The 23,860-nt window shown below is 28.8% G+C and overlaps 1 protein-coding gene across 2 annotated transcripts in view; it reads right to left on the reverse strand.

Annotated features, from left to right (window-relative positions):
* LOC126838872 (regulating synaptic membrane exocytosis protein 1) overlaps positions 1-23,860 on the reverse strand; it is a 94,519-nt gene that overhangs the window by 39,186 nt on the left and 31,473 nt on the right. For both annotated transcript variants that reach the window (XM_050573650.1, XM_050573640.1), the window contains exons 3-5: positions 16,273-16,384; positions 14,017-14,128; positions 1,877-2,045 (exon numbers count right to left, since the gene is read on the reverse strand). In XM_050573650.1, coding sequence (XP_050429607.1) covers positions 1,877-2,045; positions 14,017-14,128; positions 16,273-16,384 — 393 coding nt within the window. The remainder of the gene's footprint in view (positions 1-1,876; positions 2,046-14,016; positions 14,129-16,272; positions 16,385-23,860) is intronic.

Genomic DNA, 23,860 nt, shown 5'->3' on the forward strand with positions numbered 1-23,860 from the left:
CATTTTGTTTTAATTTTTTTATAAGATAAGTTTATATTTTAATCAAAAAGGCACTACCCATAAATAATTTATTAAGGAATATAGTATAGTTATTTTTCTTTTTTCAGATTATCACAGATATTTCTTTAGCAAAAATTACAATTTTTTTACATCAATCAAATCAATAATTTTTGTAGATCAATATTGTAAAGTTTTAAGCGAACAAAAAGCTTAAATTCTTTCACCATTAAAAGAAGAAGAATTCAATGATTGTTTGTTTTGTTGGAATTCGATTTTGAAAATAGCAGTAAAAAGCAAGAATTATGGTTTAGGTATTTTTTATAAGCATTTTATTATTTGTTCTTATTTGTGCCTATATTATATCATATACCCCAAAAAATAGATATGCGGGAATCCAAACCAAAGTGTCATGAAATAGTTGCAAAATTATCACAGTAAAATAGGAACTAATTTAATCTGTCTTAAGGGTTTTTAAATATTTGATAATTCAATCCCATAATTTGGAATATTATTTTTGAATGAACTAAAAATTAGTTCATCAAAAATATTTAGAAAACTATAAGTTACTTTTAACGTTTTAAAAGTTAAAAGTATGCTTTTAAAATACATGAAAAAAAATGATTAGATCATTAAAAAAATTCTCAAACTATAGTAAAGATATTCTCCACAATTTTGGTGAACTTAGTTCTAACACAATACGCAAATTAGATAATTTATAAAAAAAACTCATATTATTAAAACATTCAATTTTTTTAAAAATTAAAAAATAATATTATCCTGGGATTTGGAAACAAACATTTTATCATTTTTTTTAGAAAAAAAACTGTACTTGATAATAATTTTCCCCAAAAAAGTTTTTATCTTTTTTTTTCAATTATAATTTATACATAATTTTACCAATTTTTTTAACGTTTAATTTATATCTTCAGAAAATATTGAACTCTAATTTATAATATTCACTAAGTAAAGAACTAGTTTAATACGGTATAGTCAATTTTGTTGATACCTTTTCCATGTTATTACAGTAGTGGATGTCATTGTCGAATTTATATCAATACTGATTAATTATTTAACATGTTTCAGAGACAAGTAGCGTACAGATGGTGTAATTGATTTTGTTTTTGTATTTGGGATTTCACTGGGTACACGGACTTACCGTTGAACGTGACTGCGCTCTAACACAATGTGATCATTATTGAATTTGTAAGCGTCGACATTGACTTCATTAGTTAGCGACAATTAAACGATAATCCTCGCACGTAATGGAGTTAAATGAACGAAATGTCCGAGTATTTGCGTAATCGTTATTAATGATTCGATAAGTATACCAAAGACATCTATATATATATATATACAATAATAAAGCTTAAAACTTGCGGTTGGACGATTTACTCGGCAGAGCCGATATGTTCGGAAAATCTGTTCGTTTACAAACAGAATAGAAGTACTTTTTGTGTGTGTGTGTGTGACGTACCGTCGGAATTGATCGAAGATAAACGAAATAGTCTTTTATAAGTCTCTTATTTTCTGTTTTTCTATTTTTTTTTTCTACCCTGTTTTTGTTTTTGCCTTATATCCGTCCACGCACTGTTACCGTTTGCTCGCATTGAAACCACGCGAAATCTTGACGGATTTGTTGTTAGACCGGTAGAATAACAGCGGGGAAGTAATCGTACGGCGTCGGCAGCTCTAGATTGACCACGTAATGGATGGGAACAGACTGTTTTGCAATTGATGGTCTTGGCCCTCCTCCCACCCCCCCCCCCAATCGTATGGGTCTTAACGGGGGTTGTTGCACAGAAAATGTACGTCGATTTTTTTCGCCCCCAAACCAAAACCGTTGTATAATACACCTTTAACGCAAAAGACATTTTACCTCGTCTTGGTTTTCGTCGATTTTCGTGTACGATGTGGCGCAGTCTTCGCACACTTTGAACTTGCACCCGAAGCAGACACGCGAATAGTCGCCTTCCTTGAAACTCTTCAAACACACCCGGCATCCGCCGGACCGACACGCCGGTTGCTTGGACGTGTCCGGTTTGGATCTGGAAATAGATTTGAAAACAAACAAAAAAAAAACTTAATTAATAAAAATCACCAAAAAAATAAGAAAAAAAGTATAAAATGAACGAACGCTTCGAACTATGAATAAACTATGAAATGAATGAACTATAACGATAACGTTATATACAGTTATTTGTTTGTCTGTAAATCGTTCAAAATATATTGACTATATTTAAAAAAATGTTAGTCGCTGTAATATTATTATTTATTTAAAAAAATTATTGTACCAGTATTTTTATTTCTCGCATAATTGCACTGAACATTTAGACATTTTATAATATGAATCATTTCCATTTTTATGTTAATATTAATTATGTAATTTTCCACCAAATACCTATCACAAAAACATTTTAAGTATATTACTTATAAATTGCCGAGTGGGACATTAGTTCAAACTCAATAAGTATTTTAAACAATTTATATTTTTACTAAAACAATTTACATGTAATATAAAATGAAGCAGGGTTATCTTAAATTAGTATATATATATATATTTTTTTTACTTTTGAAACTTGGTCGAAACTTTTTATTTCCTAAAAAATACTTATGATGTATTAATATCGTTTATACACTTAAGTGTACCTAGTGATATTTTTATTTGTCAATCACCGTTGCCCTGGAGTTGATATAAACTAAAATGAATTGTACAAAGTGCGTAACTGCGAACGTCAGTTAATATGACCACAATAAACTAATAGTAATTTGCTTATCTAACTTGTGTAATCTAATTAGGTTCTCAGTTTCGAACGAACAATAATAGTATAATTAACAAAACAAAAACATTAAAATTGGCACAAGTTCCGCATTGATATTGAAATAATAATAATAACTATTTAACTTTAAAACTTCCGTGGAACATATAGTATATATATTTTTTAAAGATCTTTAGGTATAACATTTGTGTATACATAGTACGATGAAAACTTTTAATAATATATATCTTTGTATAATATCTAGCACATCTGTGAACAAAACTTTTATCATATTGCGTCATTCCGTTTACCCAAAAGTTATACATTATTAATAACGAAAGTAGCCGTGCAGCAACGATAAGTATGGTGTACATTTCAAGAAATAACTGACCAAACATACTACTATACTAATCGCAGTAGAATTACTACAGGATAAAAACGTTACAAGTAGTTATTTCATTTTGATAACAACAATATGCCGACTTTAGAATGTCTTACTTCATATATCACTATGTATAATATTGACGAATCGTGACATCGTATAATCATAAACGATGTGTGACACATTAAAATTCAGAAAGTTTGTAAACATAATCGTACTTAATTAGATATTAAAAATTAATATGTACACGAAAACAAACTTCAAAAGTCAAAACCACTCATATAATAATGATTTTTTGAAGTATGAAATTCGGGCGTTTCTTAGATCGGGAAACGATTTTGGTTATTCATTAGAAGACTAAGTTCATCAACATATATTTATTGTTCATAGAGGTCTTTTCTCATACTCTTTTTAATTTATTTTATTGATGAATCACTATTATTAAAAACACATTAACTTGATTTATGTGTTAGATACTTAATTACCACACTTAAATTAGTACCGAATTCCCAATGAGTGACTGACACCATTTTTTTTTATACATTAAAGTATATTATTCATAATTATGTTTTTTACTGTGCGATCGTATAACGTATTTTTAAAAATAATATTCGATATTTGATCATTCACAAAATTTAATTTTCCTGTTTTTAATTTATTTTAAGTTAGGTATATACTAAAACGTTATTACTAAAAACGGTAAATTGTTATTATTTATTATTTAAATTTTATTCACGAACAAAATAAAATATTATTTTTTAAAGTGTTTTTTTTTTATTTAAGAGAATTCTTAGATATAGTAAAGTAATACTAAAAACGCAAAGTAGTATACATTATCTCTACAGTTATATAAATTGTACAGCCCTATCTTTTTTTTCGAGACTCATCCAAGTAGAATATATAATATTAAACCAAAAGTTTTTATCATTGCCATGGTGAATTATCACTACAACCATCCCCGTATTTTACAAAACTTTAAATCTAAAATAAATTTCAAACAAGTATACAGAAAAATATTAACGAGGTATTACCCTAGCAACACAAAAAAATGTGAGTTCCTGTCGAGTTCTTGTTACAGTCTGGGAAAGTCTAAAATATGGGACCCTTCATTATTTTTGTTCTGTTAGGAATAAGGGGGCCGCAGCATGGTTTTTACAAAAAAATATTAAGTATAGTTATCAACAAAATAAAAACGCCACCCCATTGATAAAGATTTTCTCTATATATTGTGAGAATTTAGTAAATTCTTATTAAAGTTTTCATGTATTTTTGACCAATAAGCGGTGCTAAATTAGACATACTTCCCAACGTTGGATTTTAAGTATAAAGTATACATGGATTTTTTGACAAATTGTCTAGGGTTCTTAAAATATTTAACTAACTTTAATTTTACTACAAAAAATTAATTATAAACATTTTAAGTACCGATTATATGTATGAAATAATAAAGCATATAGCTTGGGAAGAGTAAAGTATAAATTACAAATTTTAGTACCATACTTGAAAGATATGTACAAGGATTAGAAGGGGGGAAATATAACCGAATACATATCATGAAAAATATGTTTTTGAAGAGAATGATAAAGGAAAACACACATTAAGTAGATGGGAGATGAGTCTTCAGATGAAGTTGATAGTTTCAAGTATTAATGAGCCGAACGGAAGAGGACAAGTGGTTTTAAGAGAGATGAAATACGTGAAATAAAATACAGCTGATGTTTGAAGTAGAAAGAATCGACAATTGTAGCAGTTTGACAAATGGGGAGGTTTTAAAGGCGGTTGCGTGGGTCGGTCATGTTACATCGAATATGAAATAAGATTGTTTGTAGACGATCGATGCATGGAGTGTTTAAAAAGGGTAAACAGGGAATGAGTAAAAAAACTTAAGGACAACGCCTAAATGGAAGAGAATAGATCGAGATGGTTTCGTTAATTAAAATATCTAATATATTTCACCAGGAGAAAAAAATAATATTCAATAGAGATCGGATACCAGAAACCCGTTAAAAACTTATAATTATTATAGTTGTCAAAATATAAATTTAAAAACTTATTGATGTAAAATAATGCCTTGCCATATTTGCAGAGTACATTTAACTAGTCACTGTTTTTATATCCCACAGCCTTTTTTCGCAGCACAGAGCAATCTAGTGTCTCCAGAGACGTCCACTCGCATCCGTCACCGAATGCCTTTTCTTAAGGGACTATTGTCTACGAATTCAGAACACTACTTAACATAGGGTATTGAAATTACAATAGGTATACCTTACCTCTTAGGTACTACTTTCGTATCAAAATTTAATACCATCGTCATAAAAATAAATGTATAAAATATTTTCACGAGTTCCTTGAATCTTGTCTAAAGATATCCATAACCATAAATAAATTACAATCGGGTTTGTGGGGATATGTTACCATATAGTTTATTGACAGTTACCAGCTATCAGGTAAGTATGCTGTTATGTCTAAAATAAAAATAGAAACCGTTATCTATCTAAATTGCGGCCGGATATTTTTTGTGGCATTTTGTATTTAATTTGCCGTTTAAAAAAAAACATCTGGACATGACGTCGTTCAGAACACATAAGTTAGCGACCGAATGGCTTAAATCGTTGGACACTCGTCGACGTCATCTCATCGCACCCTTAGTGACAACTCAAAAAACACAGTTTTGAGGAAATTCAATTTTAAGATCGAAACTGCTCCCGAATGATTGATTTTAATACACTGCAATTATTTATGTTACACGATGCTTTTTATTTTTATTTCAAGCTACTCAAGTAAATCTCAACCAGACACCAAAAATTGAGGTTACAGCAATTTAGCAAATAGTTTACGAAAAAGTAAACTGCCACCAAAGTTGGTTTGCTTTTCAAACCAAATATTTTATATGCCAAAATGAGAAGTGTGGCAGTCTTGATTTCTTATGATTAACTATAAAAAAACATCCAACTACGCAAAATCTAAAAAATCGGTGGTATTGTTTTTTTAGTAGCAGCAAAAATTAAGAAATTCAATACCGATACAAATGTATTACTTGTGGCGGTAGACCATTTTGTAGATACAAATTATGGTAATAGACTTGCAGCACTAAACAAAAAATCCAAATTTTGAATTGTAGCAGTCTTGCACTAAGGGTGTGACACATGTGTCGTTCATTGTACAAGTGAATTTTTTTCCTACAATTTAATTTTGAAATAACGAGCTTTTTGTAATTTAATTTGTAGGAAAACAAATGCAAGTATTCATCATCAAGTGTCTTCTATTTTTTTCATTTATCGGAGTTGCTTCTCTTTTATAATGAAAGACATGACAGAATGTGACTCCATCAAGCAAAAATATGTATATTTTAAAAATTTGGAGTTACGCCACTTTTACAATTAACGACCCATATAGTGCACTGGTTGCGATACCGTTGAAAATGGCGAATGGCGCGTGCACGATGTGGGCCACGAAAGGCAGAATGGGCTGCCGCAATTTCTCAGGGCGATAAGATGGCGGCATTTTAATGTGGCCAAAGCATATTTGTCGTCGTTGCCGACATTATTAAAATGCGATAGACGACTATTCGCCGGCGCCGGGCCGTCAGTACACGACCGAACCCTGAGCACATAATCGAATTCGACTTCTATTTCTTTAATAATGATCGACATTCCTTACCTTAAAGTAGATCATTTATTAAAAGCCACCCCTCGCATCGACGGCAGAGGTAGAAAGTATTGCGCGTTCCAGAAAAATCCAAACGATGCTTGTAATATTTCACCTGAATAGCTCTGCGCCAAATAATTATAAATATTTCATACGGTATACAACAATATCATTTACAACATTCCTTGGCCAATGACTATTATTAAGACATATTTCTGCGCTCATCTAAATAGCTTGTTATGTTTCGACACGCTGTGTGCTTAATAATAATACAAGGTTGTAGTAATCAATTTTCTTACCGTAAGATAAAGTGGTTTTCATAAATGTTGTTATTGTCTGGGGAGGTATACATGATTCATAATTTGTGTGGGTTGATTGTCTAGAAATACTATCTAAAATTCCTTTTAATGTCCCTGCCGTTTCCTTAAGACCCTTTTCGACATTTTATATTTCCTTACGTCATCAGAACTTCAGTATTTGAGTAACCGTATTTCAAAAGAGTGCGTTGAATCAAGTATATCCCAAAATCATTGATCTTTTTCGCATCAGTTTAGCCCGGATAGGAAAATATTTGAAATTTATATTATGTTTTATATGTACTTATTCAAGTTTTTTTTATAATCGATATTCACCGTGACATGATGCTGCCTACATAGTAGCAAAGAAGTCAAAAAGTTTGCCCGCAAAAACGAGACAAGGCTTGAGTTCTACGGCAGCCCAGCTGCAATGCGATTGTTAATAGAATGTATATTATACACTCGAATGGAGTTTTTTTTACAATTATTTTTAACACTTTCAGCTATATAATAATTCCCAACAACTGTGGCCAACTATGCTTCACTTGACTTTTTTATATTGAAAATTGAACGTTAAATGTATCAAAAACATTAAACATTATTATCGAATATAATAAATAGTAGGAAAAATCGATTATCGATGAAAGAAAAGTTCTATCCAAATTAAAGTCTTCCATTATCTTTTTTTAATTTACTCTATCCATGACGTTTTCATGATTATATTATTATTGTTGTAAAACAGACAAAATACATAACAATTCAGATTTTGTGTTGGTCTATGTTAGTAGCAAATTGGATATGAATTATAAGTACAACTAATTTTAATAATGTATACAATATGGCATAAACTTCAAGAGGTAGTGCTGTTGTCAAATTTCTACAAGTCGTGTGCGGTCCAAAAAGAATTGGAAGCCATTTCGAAAACATAGTGTTACATTAATTAGGAAACAAACCTCCCTTTCTTCTCGAAAAAGCAAAACATTAACTTTATTGGCTAAAGTGATACCTAGATCAAGCCTATTAATTCTCAAAGAGCTATTGATAATTAATTTTATGTCACTAAAGTATAATCTTATAAAATCGGAAAGGTTTTGTTTTATTAAATTCAACGTTAGAATTAAATCTCGATTAAAAATTAGTTCTGTACTATTTCAGTTTTTTAAACTGTAGGCAGCACTAAGTGTGTAATTGATACTATCAATGATGTCTTGAGTTGAAATCCAACGTGTGTTTAACGGTATTAACTGGTGTGCACTAAATTATATTCCCCTTTTTCTTCTAACCTTTTGTTAATTTGCATATTAAATAAACAAGTAATAAAGTCTCTGAAGTGTTAGGATATGTTTGTAGAAGATCATCAGGTTTTAATTAACGCTGCATTATTTTTTATTCTTTAGAAAATGGTTGTATACTCTGAAGTCCCGCGTCATTAAACATAATTAAAAAAACTTAAAGTAAGATATTAATTTTGCTCAATTTTAGTGCCATGTGAAATTTGATCTTCCGCCATTAGTTGACAGAAAGAAGTGCTTGCGATTCCATTATAAACTAGCGAATGAGCTCATAAAATCTCCACAATTGTTCAGTAACCTTAATTTTAGTGTGCCCAAGCTATATAATACTAGATCTAAATTAACATTCTTCATTCTATAAAATTCGACTAATTCTAGTTACATTTTCAACCCTCCACATTCTGGATTATTAATAATTTAAATTTGGTTTATTTCATAATCCTTTAAAAAAATTGTTTAAAAATTATTATTCTTTAAATTTTACTGATATTTATATAAATTTGTTTGTTATGTACTGTTATAATTGTAATACAGTTATTTGCTATTATTATATTTTGTATTTTCCTGTATGGCAAAAGTAATTTAAATAACTCAAAAATAATAGTACTTGTTGTCATTGTGAGAACTCTCGGTAAAAAAGACATGTGGCCATTGTTAAAAAATGTTTATCGAATTGAGGCTTGTATAATATTATACAAATGTACATAATACTATATTTTATGATGTCTGTAAAATATCCTAGGCATTTTATTTTTTATAAATGTTCTATTAGATATTCACCTCACGTTCTAAATTGTTTATAATTAAACATACAATTTAGGTCATAAAATCAAGTTGGGTTAGTTGACTAAGAGAATCTAAAATTAAAAAATGTTTTTGATACATTTTTGATAAGCGTAAAATAAAATACAAGATAATTGTAAGTGTTTTAATAACAACTATATAAAAATATAATAATTTTGTTGAAACTTCAGGGAAGCTGAAAAGATAATGCGATTTTACAATGATACATTTTTTTTATGTGTCTATTCATAGTCATTATTTCTTTTAGACATTGATATCTTTTGGTAATTGGTATCAAAACTTTTAAATCTACTCAACTGTCTGTGTTTTACTACAGCTCCATTCCTCATTATTATGTTCAGTGAAAAATCTTCTCCACTAGATTCTATATTATGTTCCACTGTAAAACCATTACACAGTACACTTGCAACTGTTTTAGTATACAAACGTCAACCGCAAATAAACATGATATTATATTTAAGTACGGATTTAAGGTGCTTTTAACGAGAAAAAATATTTAGTGTCAAGTAAACAAATGGAAATGGAAATGTAATTGTATTTACAGGGAAAAAAGTAACAGGATTTTTTTTTATTCGATTTTTGTACATAACAAAATTATATAATATAATAAGTTTTTTTATTAAAATTGATCTTAAATAAATTTTAATTTTTTATTTATCTATAATAAATATTTTTTTATTTGGTCACTTACCGCTTCTTAGTCGAGTATTAAATTGAAAATAGTGTTAAAAAATTGTACGAATTTAAATTTAAGACTTCATCAAAAAATATAATGTAATAGGAACATGATGGATTACTGCTATCGTATAGGACACTGCTAACACAATTTTCCGATTACAGAATTCTGAATTTTGTAAATTCTAAACAGTGTATTACTTGACGTGAAAAAGGGAGACAACATTATCAATAGTTTTTTTTAAAAAAAACCTCAGCAGTATTTCTATTTATTTGCCCAAGAGCAACAATATTAGTCATGTACAAGTGCGTTCAGTCTACAGAGTTATTCCAAAAATATTTATTATTTGTAACCTAAATTCATATAAAATACTTAATTGAAATAAAATATATAAAATTAATATTTGAAATAGTTAAATGCTAATCGTTTCATATTAACATTGTGCGAAGAAAATTAAGCAAAAACCCTCATAATAACAATACAAAATACATGTGCTAACATATTTATTATGTTAACATAATATGTTAAACACTTTCAAACGTTGGTCAATATAGCGGATATTGGCCATTTGAAATTGGAATTGGATGGAAATTACATAATGTAATCGAATTCTACAGTAACGATTATTAATGAATCTTAATTTATTTCAATAAACACCAATACCACTGTCTGAAATTAATTTTTAAAATTGTATAAGCTTAACCCATGTTTGCTTATGCAAAACAAATGACAGCGCGTTTTATAGGCAATCAATATTGTGTAGTATCACGCAAATCGTGTTTCACTGAGAATAAATTTTAGCGAAAAACAAGAGAAACATACTACAATTTTGAAGTAGAAATGAAAAATGTCAACGTTTTTGTTTGCAAACATATTTACGTTAGCAATTTCACGTATTTTGGCACGGTCGTAACATGTTTTTGAATTATTTCTGCACAGCCTTTTTACAAATTCACAATTGTCATAATTTATATATATAATATAAACGATTCAAAACAAGTGTCACGGGCCGTCTATCCATCTCGAGTTAGGTATAGTATTATTATTTCCCCGCATGGACGTTTTGCTCGCAAACACATTTCAACACAGTTTTCGTTTTCGTCGAGATTATGATGAATGGCAACCGCCTTTTCCGCCGTCGCATCCCAACCGTTTAGGTAAATCTCAAAGGCCAAAGCCTTACGTCCCGTTACATCAGCTAACCACTATAATGACGGGTATTTTTACAAGTTTTCTATCTCCTTCGCCCTGCAAACACGAGAGACAAATCCCGTGTATTTGGTACCGATATAATACCTACTGTGTTATATTATTTTGTAGTTGCAAACGTAACGAAATATGAAAAAAATAAATAAACAACAAACGATACACAATATAGTATGACGACCCAGAGAGACTATTAATAAGCTGTTTGGCCGGGGCCGTTCCTGCTACCGGAACCGATCGATACGCGCATAGACCTGGAACGGTCAACAGGTTAGCTTTACCGCTACCGACACCGTCAGTTTGCCACAAATTACATTCATTATGTGTAATAATCAAATATTAACATACACACACCGTACGCACATTGGTATAATACAACGTTTATCAATCGCCTGAAAAACCGTTGCGTTTTAAAATATTCACGGTTTTATTACCAATTATTACTATATAACAGTATGTGATATTCATATTTTATTATTCTAGTTTTCACATTCCGATATATTTTATGTGTGTATACGCGCCTTCTTTTACATATATATTGAATTCATGATATGATTTGTTATTTGGCCGTACACAACTAATAATTTTATTCCCTGTTCTGGAATTGCCGGAGAAAACGTGACCGCATAAACGTAGCGGAAGAAGAGCAGAGGGACATGCGAACAGAGGTCGAGATCACACCAAAGTTGTGAAATAGTTTTACATTTTAGTTTGACACCGACAAGCCGTAACAAAAAAAAAAAAACAAAATTTAATAAAATAATATATCGACGAAAGATAACAATAACATCAAAATCACATAGTAAAAAATTATTAGCGGTTGTGTTGTGAAATAAAACACTATTAGAGTGAAAAGAAAATTCACACTATGAAAGCCTAATTAGTTCTAATTTGCTTTTGGTCTTCACACCGGTCAAAAAAACACTCGTTGTATACATCAATTTAATAGAAGCGTTTTGGTCAATTTTATCTAAAATAATACATATATTCATACACTATATATGCATAATAATACATACATTAAAATTAACAAAATCTAATTGGTCAGGCCACTACCCTTTTAATGTGAGGTTCTACAGTAGTGTTGTGATGTTTTCTCAAACTTAAAGTTATAAGAAACCATTTTAAATGTATTTGTTTTGGAAATAATGTAAGAAGTTGGCATCTGTATATTACGTGGCCAGAATACAACAATGGTGACATTTTTTAACTTGTCCAACATGAAAAGTGTACCTATTTTTATATATGCGAATATTTTTGCTATAATTTGCTAATTATGGTTTGATATATTTTTATCTTTGATTATATACTGCGTTTTAACTAATATTAAATATTGTTTTCTTATTTTAATATTTTAATGCAATTATGCAAATAATATGATATTAAATAGTCAGTACAGCATTTTAAAAATCTTAATATTATAACTTAATTGTTTTTAATTTATTTAAAATATAACTTTACTGCTGATGCAACTAAGATTAATGTAAAAAAGTATAATAATATATTCTGTTCGTCCATAGTTTTCCAGTAAACTCTTGATAGTAAGCCTAAATTGTAATTCACTGATATAATTAGTAACCAAGGGTTAGGTAAACACGCTTAATAGAACTCGCTCAATATTTTTCTCGTTACTATGTAGGACCTCAACATCATTTACATTTATAATGGTCAACCGAAATTATCAACATGAGTACTCAATCCTATTATAATTTTACCAAAATAATAATAATAATGATAACACAAACAGGGTGTATACATATTATAACAGCTGTAAAACAGACCCACGCATGTCAAAACAGTGAACATTTATTTACAACTAAGCTACTATACATACAAGAATAACAACAGAACGTTTCAGACTGACTCCTCTTTATTAAGTATATAAACACTTGAGAAAATTACTCTCCGGACATCCGACGGGAATTCACGCTGCATTCACTTTTTGGCGGTACAGTTTTATGGAAAAAGCTAATAAAATTCGACATCATTTCTTACCAACAAATTAACATAATACCAACAAAATAGCGCATATTTAAGGCAAACTACCCAAAACAGTATACTTTAAACAGCGCGGTGTTGGCTAAAAATATCTGAATTAAATTTATACTTTTAACTCAAATAATACTAAAAGAGAAACATCCTAGATGCAGGAACATTTGTCATGAACATTGATGATTATGGATAGAAATAAAAACAGTCCAATTGACTCGAGACTTTTTAGAGAAATGAAGATGTATAGATTATTTAAGTAATACTAAATAATAATGTTAGAATAGACTCTTTTGTAAAATAAACGTCAGAAAAAAACTGAAGACACAGTTACAGCATCCGAAAATTATTCACATAACAATAGTACTGTTTTGTACTTAAGAAATGCATTAAAAAAAAGGTATTGTTCTAAAGGACACGAATACTTTTCCAACAAGTCTGGTATATATGACACAAATGGCGAAGAATTTATCGAATTCTACAGAAAAACTTGGATCTTACAAGAATATCAGCGAGTAAACACCAAAAATACAAATGAACATTATATTGCCCTTCGAACATAAAATAACAAATTAAGTCAGTTCAAAGTAATATATTGAAACCCAAACCGCATATTTTCAATAGCGGTCAAATTTAATACCGTACAATTGTACTGCAGTATAATAATGTTATATCATGTAAAATAATGCATTGTCTCGATAGTGACATAACGGTGTAATTTGATACTTCATGTACGTGTAATGTAACCCGAGTATAGTACAGATATTTCATGATATCTATTTCAACCCTAGTGTAGGTAGAAAAAAAAACGAATACGAAGGTTTGTTAATTAGATATTTTGATTGAAATATAAAATAAATACACCAATGGGAATGACATTTAGAAGCGTACACGGTGTAAATGCATTAATCTGCACAATAAAGTGAATATATTATCTAAAAACTAACTTTGTGTTACGAATACTTACGTCGCTGGCGGTTGTTTAATAGAAGTATCTTCTGGTGGTGACGCAGGACTAGGCGTTGGACTAGATTCAGCTGGACTTTGCCGACTGCTGGCGCTATTTAGCTTAGTCGTCACTAAAAAAAAATTAAATAATAATAATAACAATAAATTAAATGTATACAAAAACTAGCGATGTAATTAATTGCAAAGTTATTTTTCACGAGTAGCGACTTATCTTTCATCAGAGTTAAAGGTATCATCTTGTACAAATAACCAAAGTAATATATTTTAGTGCAAAAATAAACAGTTTCCGAAAAACCGGCAAAAATAAAATATGTATATCTCTTGCTACTCTGCATTTTATTAAAATCTGTTTACTAACGAGTAAAATTATGGATAGTCCAATTAATTTTGATTCAAAAACCAGGACGATGGATAATGCTGAAGCCCTGTAGGAATTATGGCTAAATGATAAATCAATGAGTCTTGCTTTCGAGACCCAAGTCCGCAGTTTTGCAATTCAAATTTACGATGGCAATGTGGAATTAATCAACTTCTGCGAAGTTTCGCAGCTTGTATTAAAAAAAAAAATGATAATTTTTAAATAATAAATTTCGGTTAAAGTAAAGTTTTTTTTACTATAAATAAATGATAATATTTTTTTTTCTTTGAAACGTGCAAGCTGATTATTTAGTTTAACGCGACTCATTTTCAGTCTTAATTTTGTGGCTTTACATAGTTGAATATTTCATGAGAAATTATCTTTAAAAAATACATTCAGATAATTACACCACAACCCTTTCATCAAAATATGAATTTATCGCCAACTTCATGGTTCCCTGATCATAAAAGCCACTTAAAACTAATTTGTATACACCTAAAATAAAGGTTTTTTATTACAAAATAATTTACACAATAAACACGACCGAATAACTATATTTTACTTATAGATTTAGATTTTATTTTTAGACAATAGTTTGCTATCTGAACCGGTTATTTAAGTTAAATTATGAGGCAGAAATCATCAGAAAATCTTATCCTACAAATATATTATTTAAACAAAAAGCCAATTGTAATTTTTTAAATGTCATTGTTTGAATTCCAATACAAATTAAGTTTTTCCATTTAGTGGATTTATTTTTAGATTTAGGTCAGTTTGGTTTTGAAATATTAAATGTATTATTCTAAAATGTTTAATGTAATAAAATGAAGTTAAATGTTTTGTGAGTTAAGCTTTTCTAGCGTTATGCGCCTCACATATTGTTTGACTAATGGTTTTTAGGAAATATTAACTTAATAATAAACTATTTGTATATTCACATTTTTGTTTATCCCTTGAAAACATTATTACATTGTAATATTATAACGCTATGTTATTTTTTTTGAAGAAAATTACTTGAACAATTCGGTTTTAGCCTTACTTAATTAATAATGTCTTGTCATACTTTATAACAAATGGGTTGTATTTTGGTTTCGAGTTCAGAAGTTTTCAATTTGTAGTTTTGAACAATACGAATTCTTAAGTTATGCTACTATGTAGTATTATGATTTTCTCTCTTTAATTTATATATATATATATAATAAATTATGCGTTGTACATAACGTTTTAAGCGTCAATGAATTAAGTTCGAACAAATTTGATTTTCAGTTTTATCTATGGAAGATTGTAATAATGTACACCAAGTCGAAGTACACAATATAACCAGCAGTGCGCTCCACAGCATCCATTCATAATTCAAGTAAGTAATTATTTTTTCCATAGTTCTCATAATTTTAAGTGTTTTCTTCGATAGCCATGTATTTTTATAATATACGTTTATCCGCTTCGATAATTTTTTTTTCGAATATTTTAAAGTTTTTAACATAATTTGAAGAAAAATTAAAAAGTATAATTATGCTGACTGACTAATCTAGTTTAGATCAGTATTATAAATATATAAATATGGAAAATATATAATACTTTTAAGGGGTAAACAACTCTCGAACATATTCAAATACAGAAGTTTAAAATTATATTCGTTATTAATATTTTTGAACAACGTACCTATCAAAATTATTGATAGAAACCAATGGTGAGTGTATTTTATACCTATTTAAATTAAATAAATCATGCATTTTTAAAGAAAAATTAAAACAAATTATACCTGTAATTTCAAAAAATATATTATTATAAAAAATTCTAATTAATCCCAAAAGAATCATTGTGTGATTTGTTGTTTTAATCATAATTGCCACTATTCTAAATATTTAACAATATGATTAGTTAAAATTTGCTCACTTTTATCCTGCGCCGTCATTAGACTGGATGAAAGCGTCTGTCGGATTTTACTGAACCTCGTGCCTTGTTCAGGTACAGAGGACTCGGATCCAGAATTTCCTTCTGGCACAATCTAAAAACAAATACACACTGATCTATTAAAATAGATTCAACTGAAACATATTTTAGGTAAAATTAATGTATGCAGCTACAACAGTCTTGTTGTTTTTGTTAAATTACATTACTCAAACAAACATTTACAATATTTAATTGTGTATATAATACTCCAAAAATAAATATATTAAATGTATTCCTTTTCATTCGTTGAAAATTAATATTGTTTAGTAATAAAAGTTAACTACTAGTTATACACTACCCATCTAGTAAATTATTTATTTGAATACACGAGTGCAGGCCAAAAACACCATGTTATAATATAATAATTTCTATGATTATTTGATTTTAACTTTTAAGTTATGCATACTAACCTAATCGTAACAAACAAGTACTCTACCTAGAAGCCATTATCAACGGGAATGCTGCGTTAATTGACGTATTAACTCAACAACACTTTGAGTACCTAAATATACTCTAATTGCATATTTGAATTATAAGATTCCGAAGTACTTTTTCTCTTTAATTTTTAAGATATTTTCTTCTCGACTACTATTTTCTCTTACACTTATCTTTTCATTGATACCTCGATGGCTGACAATAAATCACGGACAAGCGTAACCCCGCAATTTAGTACTCTGATTTATGGAAATCTGATTTCTTGGGATTTTGTATTTCCTCTCTTTCGCGTTTCTTTTCCTTTTTATTGTCTGAAAATCTACTTTTAGACGCTTTTTTCCCGTACTACGCGTATCTCAAGAAGATAATTTTGTATAAAAAAAACTTTTTCGTACACATTGTTGCCGTTATTTTAATTATATTACGTATTCAGTACTCCGGGAAAAAATAATACATTCTTTCAAGACTCTTGTAAATACTCAAAAATAAAGAAATAATAATAATAAAATTCTACCGAAAAAAAAATATATTTTAATAATTCACTCTAAGCGACCATACTATCGCATATGGTAGTTTTACATTTAGATTAACCGATTTCTAAAAATAAATACTGTTTAACTAACAATTATTTGGACTAATTTTCAAAACAATCATCGCTATTTTGTGAATAGTCTGCTTTAATTTTATAAAAGCGCCATCTCAAAAAACAAGATGCTTGATGGCAAAATGGCTATATTGTCAACGTTAAATTATTGGGTGACGTATTTATGACGTTATGTTGATTGGTACACTGCAGACGACAATTGGGAATTGATGGATGTTGTAAAGCTCATAGTTTGTTTGCACGCAATTTGACTTAACTTGGAAAATATGGCATTTTCCTATACGATAACGACATTCATTTTTACCGCACGCAATCGATAGCCAAACTGAGAAAACCGTTTAAGGGAATTGTATGCGGTCGGTTTTTTCAGTCAAACCACATCATTTTTATTCCATTGCACAGGCCAAAACAGTATTTCGAAAAGCAATCTAAAAACAGATTTGAATTCGCCATGAAGTTTACTTAGGATCGGTCAGGGTACTTTTTTCAATTTTTAATTTTAACCCTTTCCAAATTTGATTTTAAAATTTGAAATTTTATATAATGTTCAAACGTGTTTGATACATAGTAGAAATAAGATATCAAAAAAAGTACCATGACCGATCATAAGTAAACTTCATAAAAAATTCAAATCTGTTTTCAGATTACTTATCGGATCACTGGTTCAGCCTGTGCGATGGAACAAAAAATGTATATTATATTAACTAAAATGGCTTTTAATCATAGACAAAATTATTTAAATTAAAAACAATACCACGAAGCTTTACAAGTTAATCGGTAAATTACATGACATGGTCGAAAATTATTAAAACTGCTTTTTTCTTAAATATTGCCAATACAAAAATCCTTCAAAACCAACCGCATGCAATCCCCTTAACAAATATAATTATATTAGAAATCTACATAAAATTATGCTCAATAAAATCAAAAATAAATAAATATGAAATTTAGAAGGCAACATGTGTACTTATTATAAAATATGGTCTATCCAGTCGAAAAAAAATCAGATTTCCAAAAAAGACCAATTTCTGTTAAAAAGCCTAAAAATCTACTTTTTTAAAACTTTTTAAAGAAATTACAGCGTTGGATAATTTAAATCTAATGAATAAACAGAAAATATTGAAAAGTAAAACTCAGACGGTCGAACCGATTTCTCAACGAACAAATTAAGTTAGACTGTTAATATGTTCAATTAAAGCGATTACAGGTTAAGGTTGAACAATATGATAATATTATGTTCAAATATGTGTTGTATTTTATTCGTTTGCAATATTTTATATAGTATAGTTTACTTATAATACATTTGTTGTTAATCGCTATTGCCAGAAATGTAATAACAGACAATTGTTTGTCATCCGAGAGTAGGTACTATTACATAAACCTTTATAATTTATGTATAACATATACTTGTATTTAACATAAATGTCAATAAACACACTTCGTTGTGATAAAAACAAGTGACGACGTTAAAGATTTCGAGTACTTTTCACAAGACTCAATTTTTTAAAACGAAACAAACAAAATTAGGACCGGAAAAAAAAATCTCATATTTTCATTATCATTTATTATTATTATTATTATCTCATATTGCTAATCAATCATTAAGCGTTGTAATTTTTTTTTTTTCATTAAAAATACAGTTGGTGCCCGATATGGCTGCTTATACATGCTTGTGTGTATGTGTAGTGTGTTGTTTAAGTTAATAGTTCTAGTTTTAGAGCAATTTTAGTTGGCGAGACCATCCCGCAATGCGCGCGTCATTATTATTCCCAAGTTATGGGCCTAATTATGTTGGTGCTCACTGTACACATTATAATAGCCTTCCGCCTTCTACAATATCCACCGCCTTTTGTTGCCAATATATAGTACTAAATAATAGCTAAAGAGCTTGTGTAAAAAAAAAATTCCTATCCCTGCCGTCTCGCCTAAATTAATATTAATTAACGATAATTTGCGGTATTATAACACCACTTAGCTTGCGGTAAACGACAATAATTATTTATTACATACCTACATATATTATACAAATTATAAAACTGTAAATTCGCTTACGGCATGATCTAAAATTTAGATCATGATCTAAAAGAAAGAAAAAACCATTAAGAAAATACAAATTTTCATTATATTTAACATTTTTTTTTTAAACCTAAAAAATAAAATGTATAATTTTAGTTTTTTAAATAAAATAAAAAAATAAAACACGGTATAATTTGATTTTTTGCATAAAAAAATGAAAATGTGCCTTACGAATAAAATTAAAAATTAAATTATACATTATTTTTGTTAGATTTTGAAGAAAGAAAAATAGAGTCATTACTAAAAAAAAATAGAAATAAATCTCGGCCCATTCCCGTTATTAAACCAAAAGATTTGATTTGAGTCTCTGATTTTATGACGAAAATTTCAGAATTTTAAAACGGGTCAAAATCGATTTTCCGTGGAAAATTATATAAAAAACCTCATTTTTGGGGTAAATATGAGTGATAAAAATTTAAAAAAAATTAAGGTATAAGTTAGACCAATAGAAGTTAATAATGAAAAATGTTGAAGAGGTCAGGAAAATGACCGAGTGGTTTAACTTAGAATGCCCCATATATATAAAAAAGACAACGACCCTTCTGCCATAGTTGCGAGAGATAACTTGAAAAAAGATATATAAACAACTTACGGTGGTTATAATATACATTTTTTGACATTTTCGTTGTGCGTAATTGGACGTTATTTAGCCGGAAATAAAGCGCAACGCTTAACTGCTCTTAGGTCTTTATAGCCCTTTTAAAAAAACAATGGACTCGCTGTTGAATTTTGGCCAATACGGTTTCAGAATTAAAAACGTGGTCTCCGCATTGTGTGTTTAGGATGCTCGGAAAACGTTCAATAAAATGGTTTAATTATGACGAAAAGCTTATGGAGCGAGATTCTACTCAATCCCTTATAAGCTATAGTAACCACAAAACACATTCAATTAAATAATCATGAAACGCATATACGAAACACACGAGCAGTATTGTGTTAAATAAAAGTATAAAAATTAAAAAAAACACAAAAGTTAACTAAAAAGAAAAAAAATTAACGTTTTTTACAACAATTAATAGTTAATAAACAATACTTTCTTAATTACATTATACGGAACAACAAATAAGTATTGAATTCTTGTATAAAGCATTTATATTTTCCTTTTTAGTTAACTTAGGTTATTTTTGTGTTTTTGTTATTTTGCAATTTTAAGTGATGGGTAGACCTAGTAAGGACGATTTTCGAATGATGAAGCGACGGCTAGTTGAAACGTAAGATGAAATACCGATTTTATACCGTATTTATGCAGACGAACTGAGAACCTCCTTCTTTTTTTAAGTCTGTTAAAAATGCCAGGTATTATTTGTATTGTGATGCTATGTGTTCTAATGTGAAAGTTTTTGGTCATTGCTAAAATATCATCGTTAAACATAATCGGGTGTTGTTACATTTGTTTTTGGTAAAAAAAAAAAATTCTCTTTGGCTGTTTCGACCGAATAAGCATCGTTATTTCACACAAGCTGTTGTTACACGAGTATAAACATAAAATATAATAACAATATCTAATATCCACTTTAAAAAAAAAAAAATACTAGATAGATTTTTTTTATGGCATGTCTTTTGAACAACATGCATATATAAATATAAAAATATGTTCTTGTTATGTCAAAAAAGAACGGATGCAATCTACCATAAGCGAATTATTCAAATATGTTTGATCTATATTATGTAATGCTAATATAAACAAATATTGATTCTCGTAAAATTCTTTGAAAAAATAATTTCCAAAGGAAAACATACTTTACACGCGGCTGCATCCATTACATATCCGTCGAATGGTGTTAGAATTGTTAGTTTATTTTTTTTTTACCATAACTATTAACAAATAGCCAATACACAAAACAACTAAAAAAATCCCCTAGAGACGTATGAAAGTTACCCAACCACAACGTTGGAAATATAATATTATCAGTTCAGTATAAAACAATTCTCGTAATCAAACCCTTTCGAAATTATTTTTTTCAAAGGTTTTTAAGAGAATCAATGTTTGTTTATATTAGCATTACATAATACAGATCAAACACATTCAAATAATTACACCAGTTTTTTTTTTTTTTTGCATAAAAAGAACATATTTGTATTTATAAAGGGGTCGAGGTCGTTTGGAATCAATCCAAAATGTGGAATCAAAAAGTCTATAGCTATAGTTTATAGCGACACACATATACAACAGTGTCTATGTAATTAAGAAAAAAAATCATCTCTTATCTACTCTACTTAAATGAGCCACCATAGTCTAATATTTCTTAAGAAGTTTCTATGTTTTTCAACAACTCCGTCGGATCACATTCTCTAGTCTCGTCAACAATGAATGATTCCTATTTCGTAGGCGTCCATCTAGAGTTTCCAATCTCATCACAAAGTCTTTAGGAGTTTCTCAAAAACTTCATTGTGTATATCGTGTAATTTGTTTGAATATAATTGATTGCTTACATAATGATCCAAATTGTCTTCTACGTTATACTCGTAGAACAAAAAATATCCACGTAGGCCCCATCATAGATCTAGATTGGGACAAAAATGACAGAGCCACTACATTTTTTTTAACCCAGTAGTGAAACATATTCGATTAAGTATACTACTCAAAGTCTTTGTGCTTGTTAACCAATAGGAATTTACCTATTTGAGTAAACATACAACTCGTGTAAACAAACATTTTTTTTGTAAAAACCAAAGTCGCCATAAACTCAGTTTGAATTATAAGAACTTTAAAATCTTATTATTACTAATAAAATATCTTATACACTCAAGGCCCCAATATTCATTACCCCATACATTATTATTCCTAATTATATTTTATGCCCTTTCGCAGTATACAATTATTATTACTTAGTATAGTATACAAAGTGTAATTAAATGTATTTGATTGTAAAATATTTTTAAAAACTGTAATTAACTTCCGATATACTTTATGTCAATATTAACGATAATCAATTGTGGCTTCAAGGCAATAATGATAATTTAATTATACTTAAATTACAAGTTCGAAACAGTACTAATAACATAAAAACCCGACATGGCAATTTGTGCCACATCGTAGTTAAAATCTTAAATATTTATCTTGTTGTCGTTTGTTCTCGAATGGTTTGTTTAAAATTAGTTTCACTGGTGCACTTACATAACGTGAACAGTTAATTGTATACATAGCTTTAAGAGTACAACATAATATATAAACTATAGAGTGTGTATGACATTTTCGGGATGCTATAAACTAGAAGTTAAGCCGAAATCATTACAATAGTATATTATTTTCCCTAACCATTCGGTAGTAAAATATGTGATGTATTATATTAATACATATCTGCAGTATACACATACTAAATAAATAGAAAAATGTAATAAACACAATTTATAATATTTAATGTATTGTAAATTTTTCTTCTTTTTTTTTTTGCATCATACAGTGTGCTATAAATTAAAATGTGTAATTACAAAAGCGATAAAAAAAAACAATTTATGATTTTAAGAACGCTTTAACTCGCAGCTAACAAAATTAGTTTTCTTTCCTTTTGATACACACTTAAAGCAACTCGTAACGCAAAACCCGTTAATTCATAACTTCCGAAGAAAGTGGGATGATTTAAAAACTCTTGTTTTTATTGTTTCCGGTGTTATGCAGAAATACAGGAAATTATTAAATTTCTTTTTATACTAATAACATAAAAATGAGTATTATTTCGCTTAAAATTATAAGGAATGAAAATTATAAATTAAAACTCAAAGTTAATACTTATGCTCTTCTGTTATAAAATTTTGTTACAAATTTTTCCGTTAAATTATACAATTTCCTTTTTTTAAATATTTAAAATTTTAATTCTGTCTAATGTATGTACAATATATGATCAGTCGAACATAGAATCCAATTCAAATACAAACGATATACATTTATTTTACCTTCAGTATATTAAACTATAATTAATGTACTTGAAATTAGGTGGCTCCACAACTTTTTAGTATTTCGGAAAACTTATTATGTATAAAAGAAAATTATCCATTCCAAACTCAAGTAGGAACGTAAATAACTTTTAATCAGTTTTAATTAAAACCATTAATGTCAATACATGAGTTTAATTAATTGCAAAAAATACAACCAAAACTAATTAAACAAATATTGTATAAGCAAAAACGAGAAAAAAAATACAAATTGTCTCTCCTTTTTTTGCACCAGTTGGTGCAAATGGTCCTACTATATATTTTTTTAAGAACCATCATGATTTATACTTCGATCAATGTAACCGATTAATTATTAAACTACATCCATTCACTCAGACGCGTTTCAGTCATACAATTAATAGTAATATTTTATTGCCATTTCCTTCCTTTCTTTCTTTCTTCTATTCTAGGCTTTGTTCGTTCGCCCTCTACACCGGCCATTATCGCCGAAAAGATCATATTTTCACAGGCTGACAAGGTACA

This window comes from Adelges cooleyi, unplaced genomic scaffold, assembly GCF_023614345.1.
Source record: "Adelges cooleyi isolate 19-005CV unplaced genomic scaffold, UGA_ACOO_1.1 ACOO_flye_CR_arks_rails_tigmint_CR_PRNA_108, whole genome shotgun sequence".
NCBI classification, from domain to species: Eukaryota; Metazoa; Arthropoda; class Insecta; order Hemiptera; family Adelgidae; genus Adelges; species Adelges cooleyi.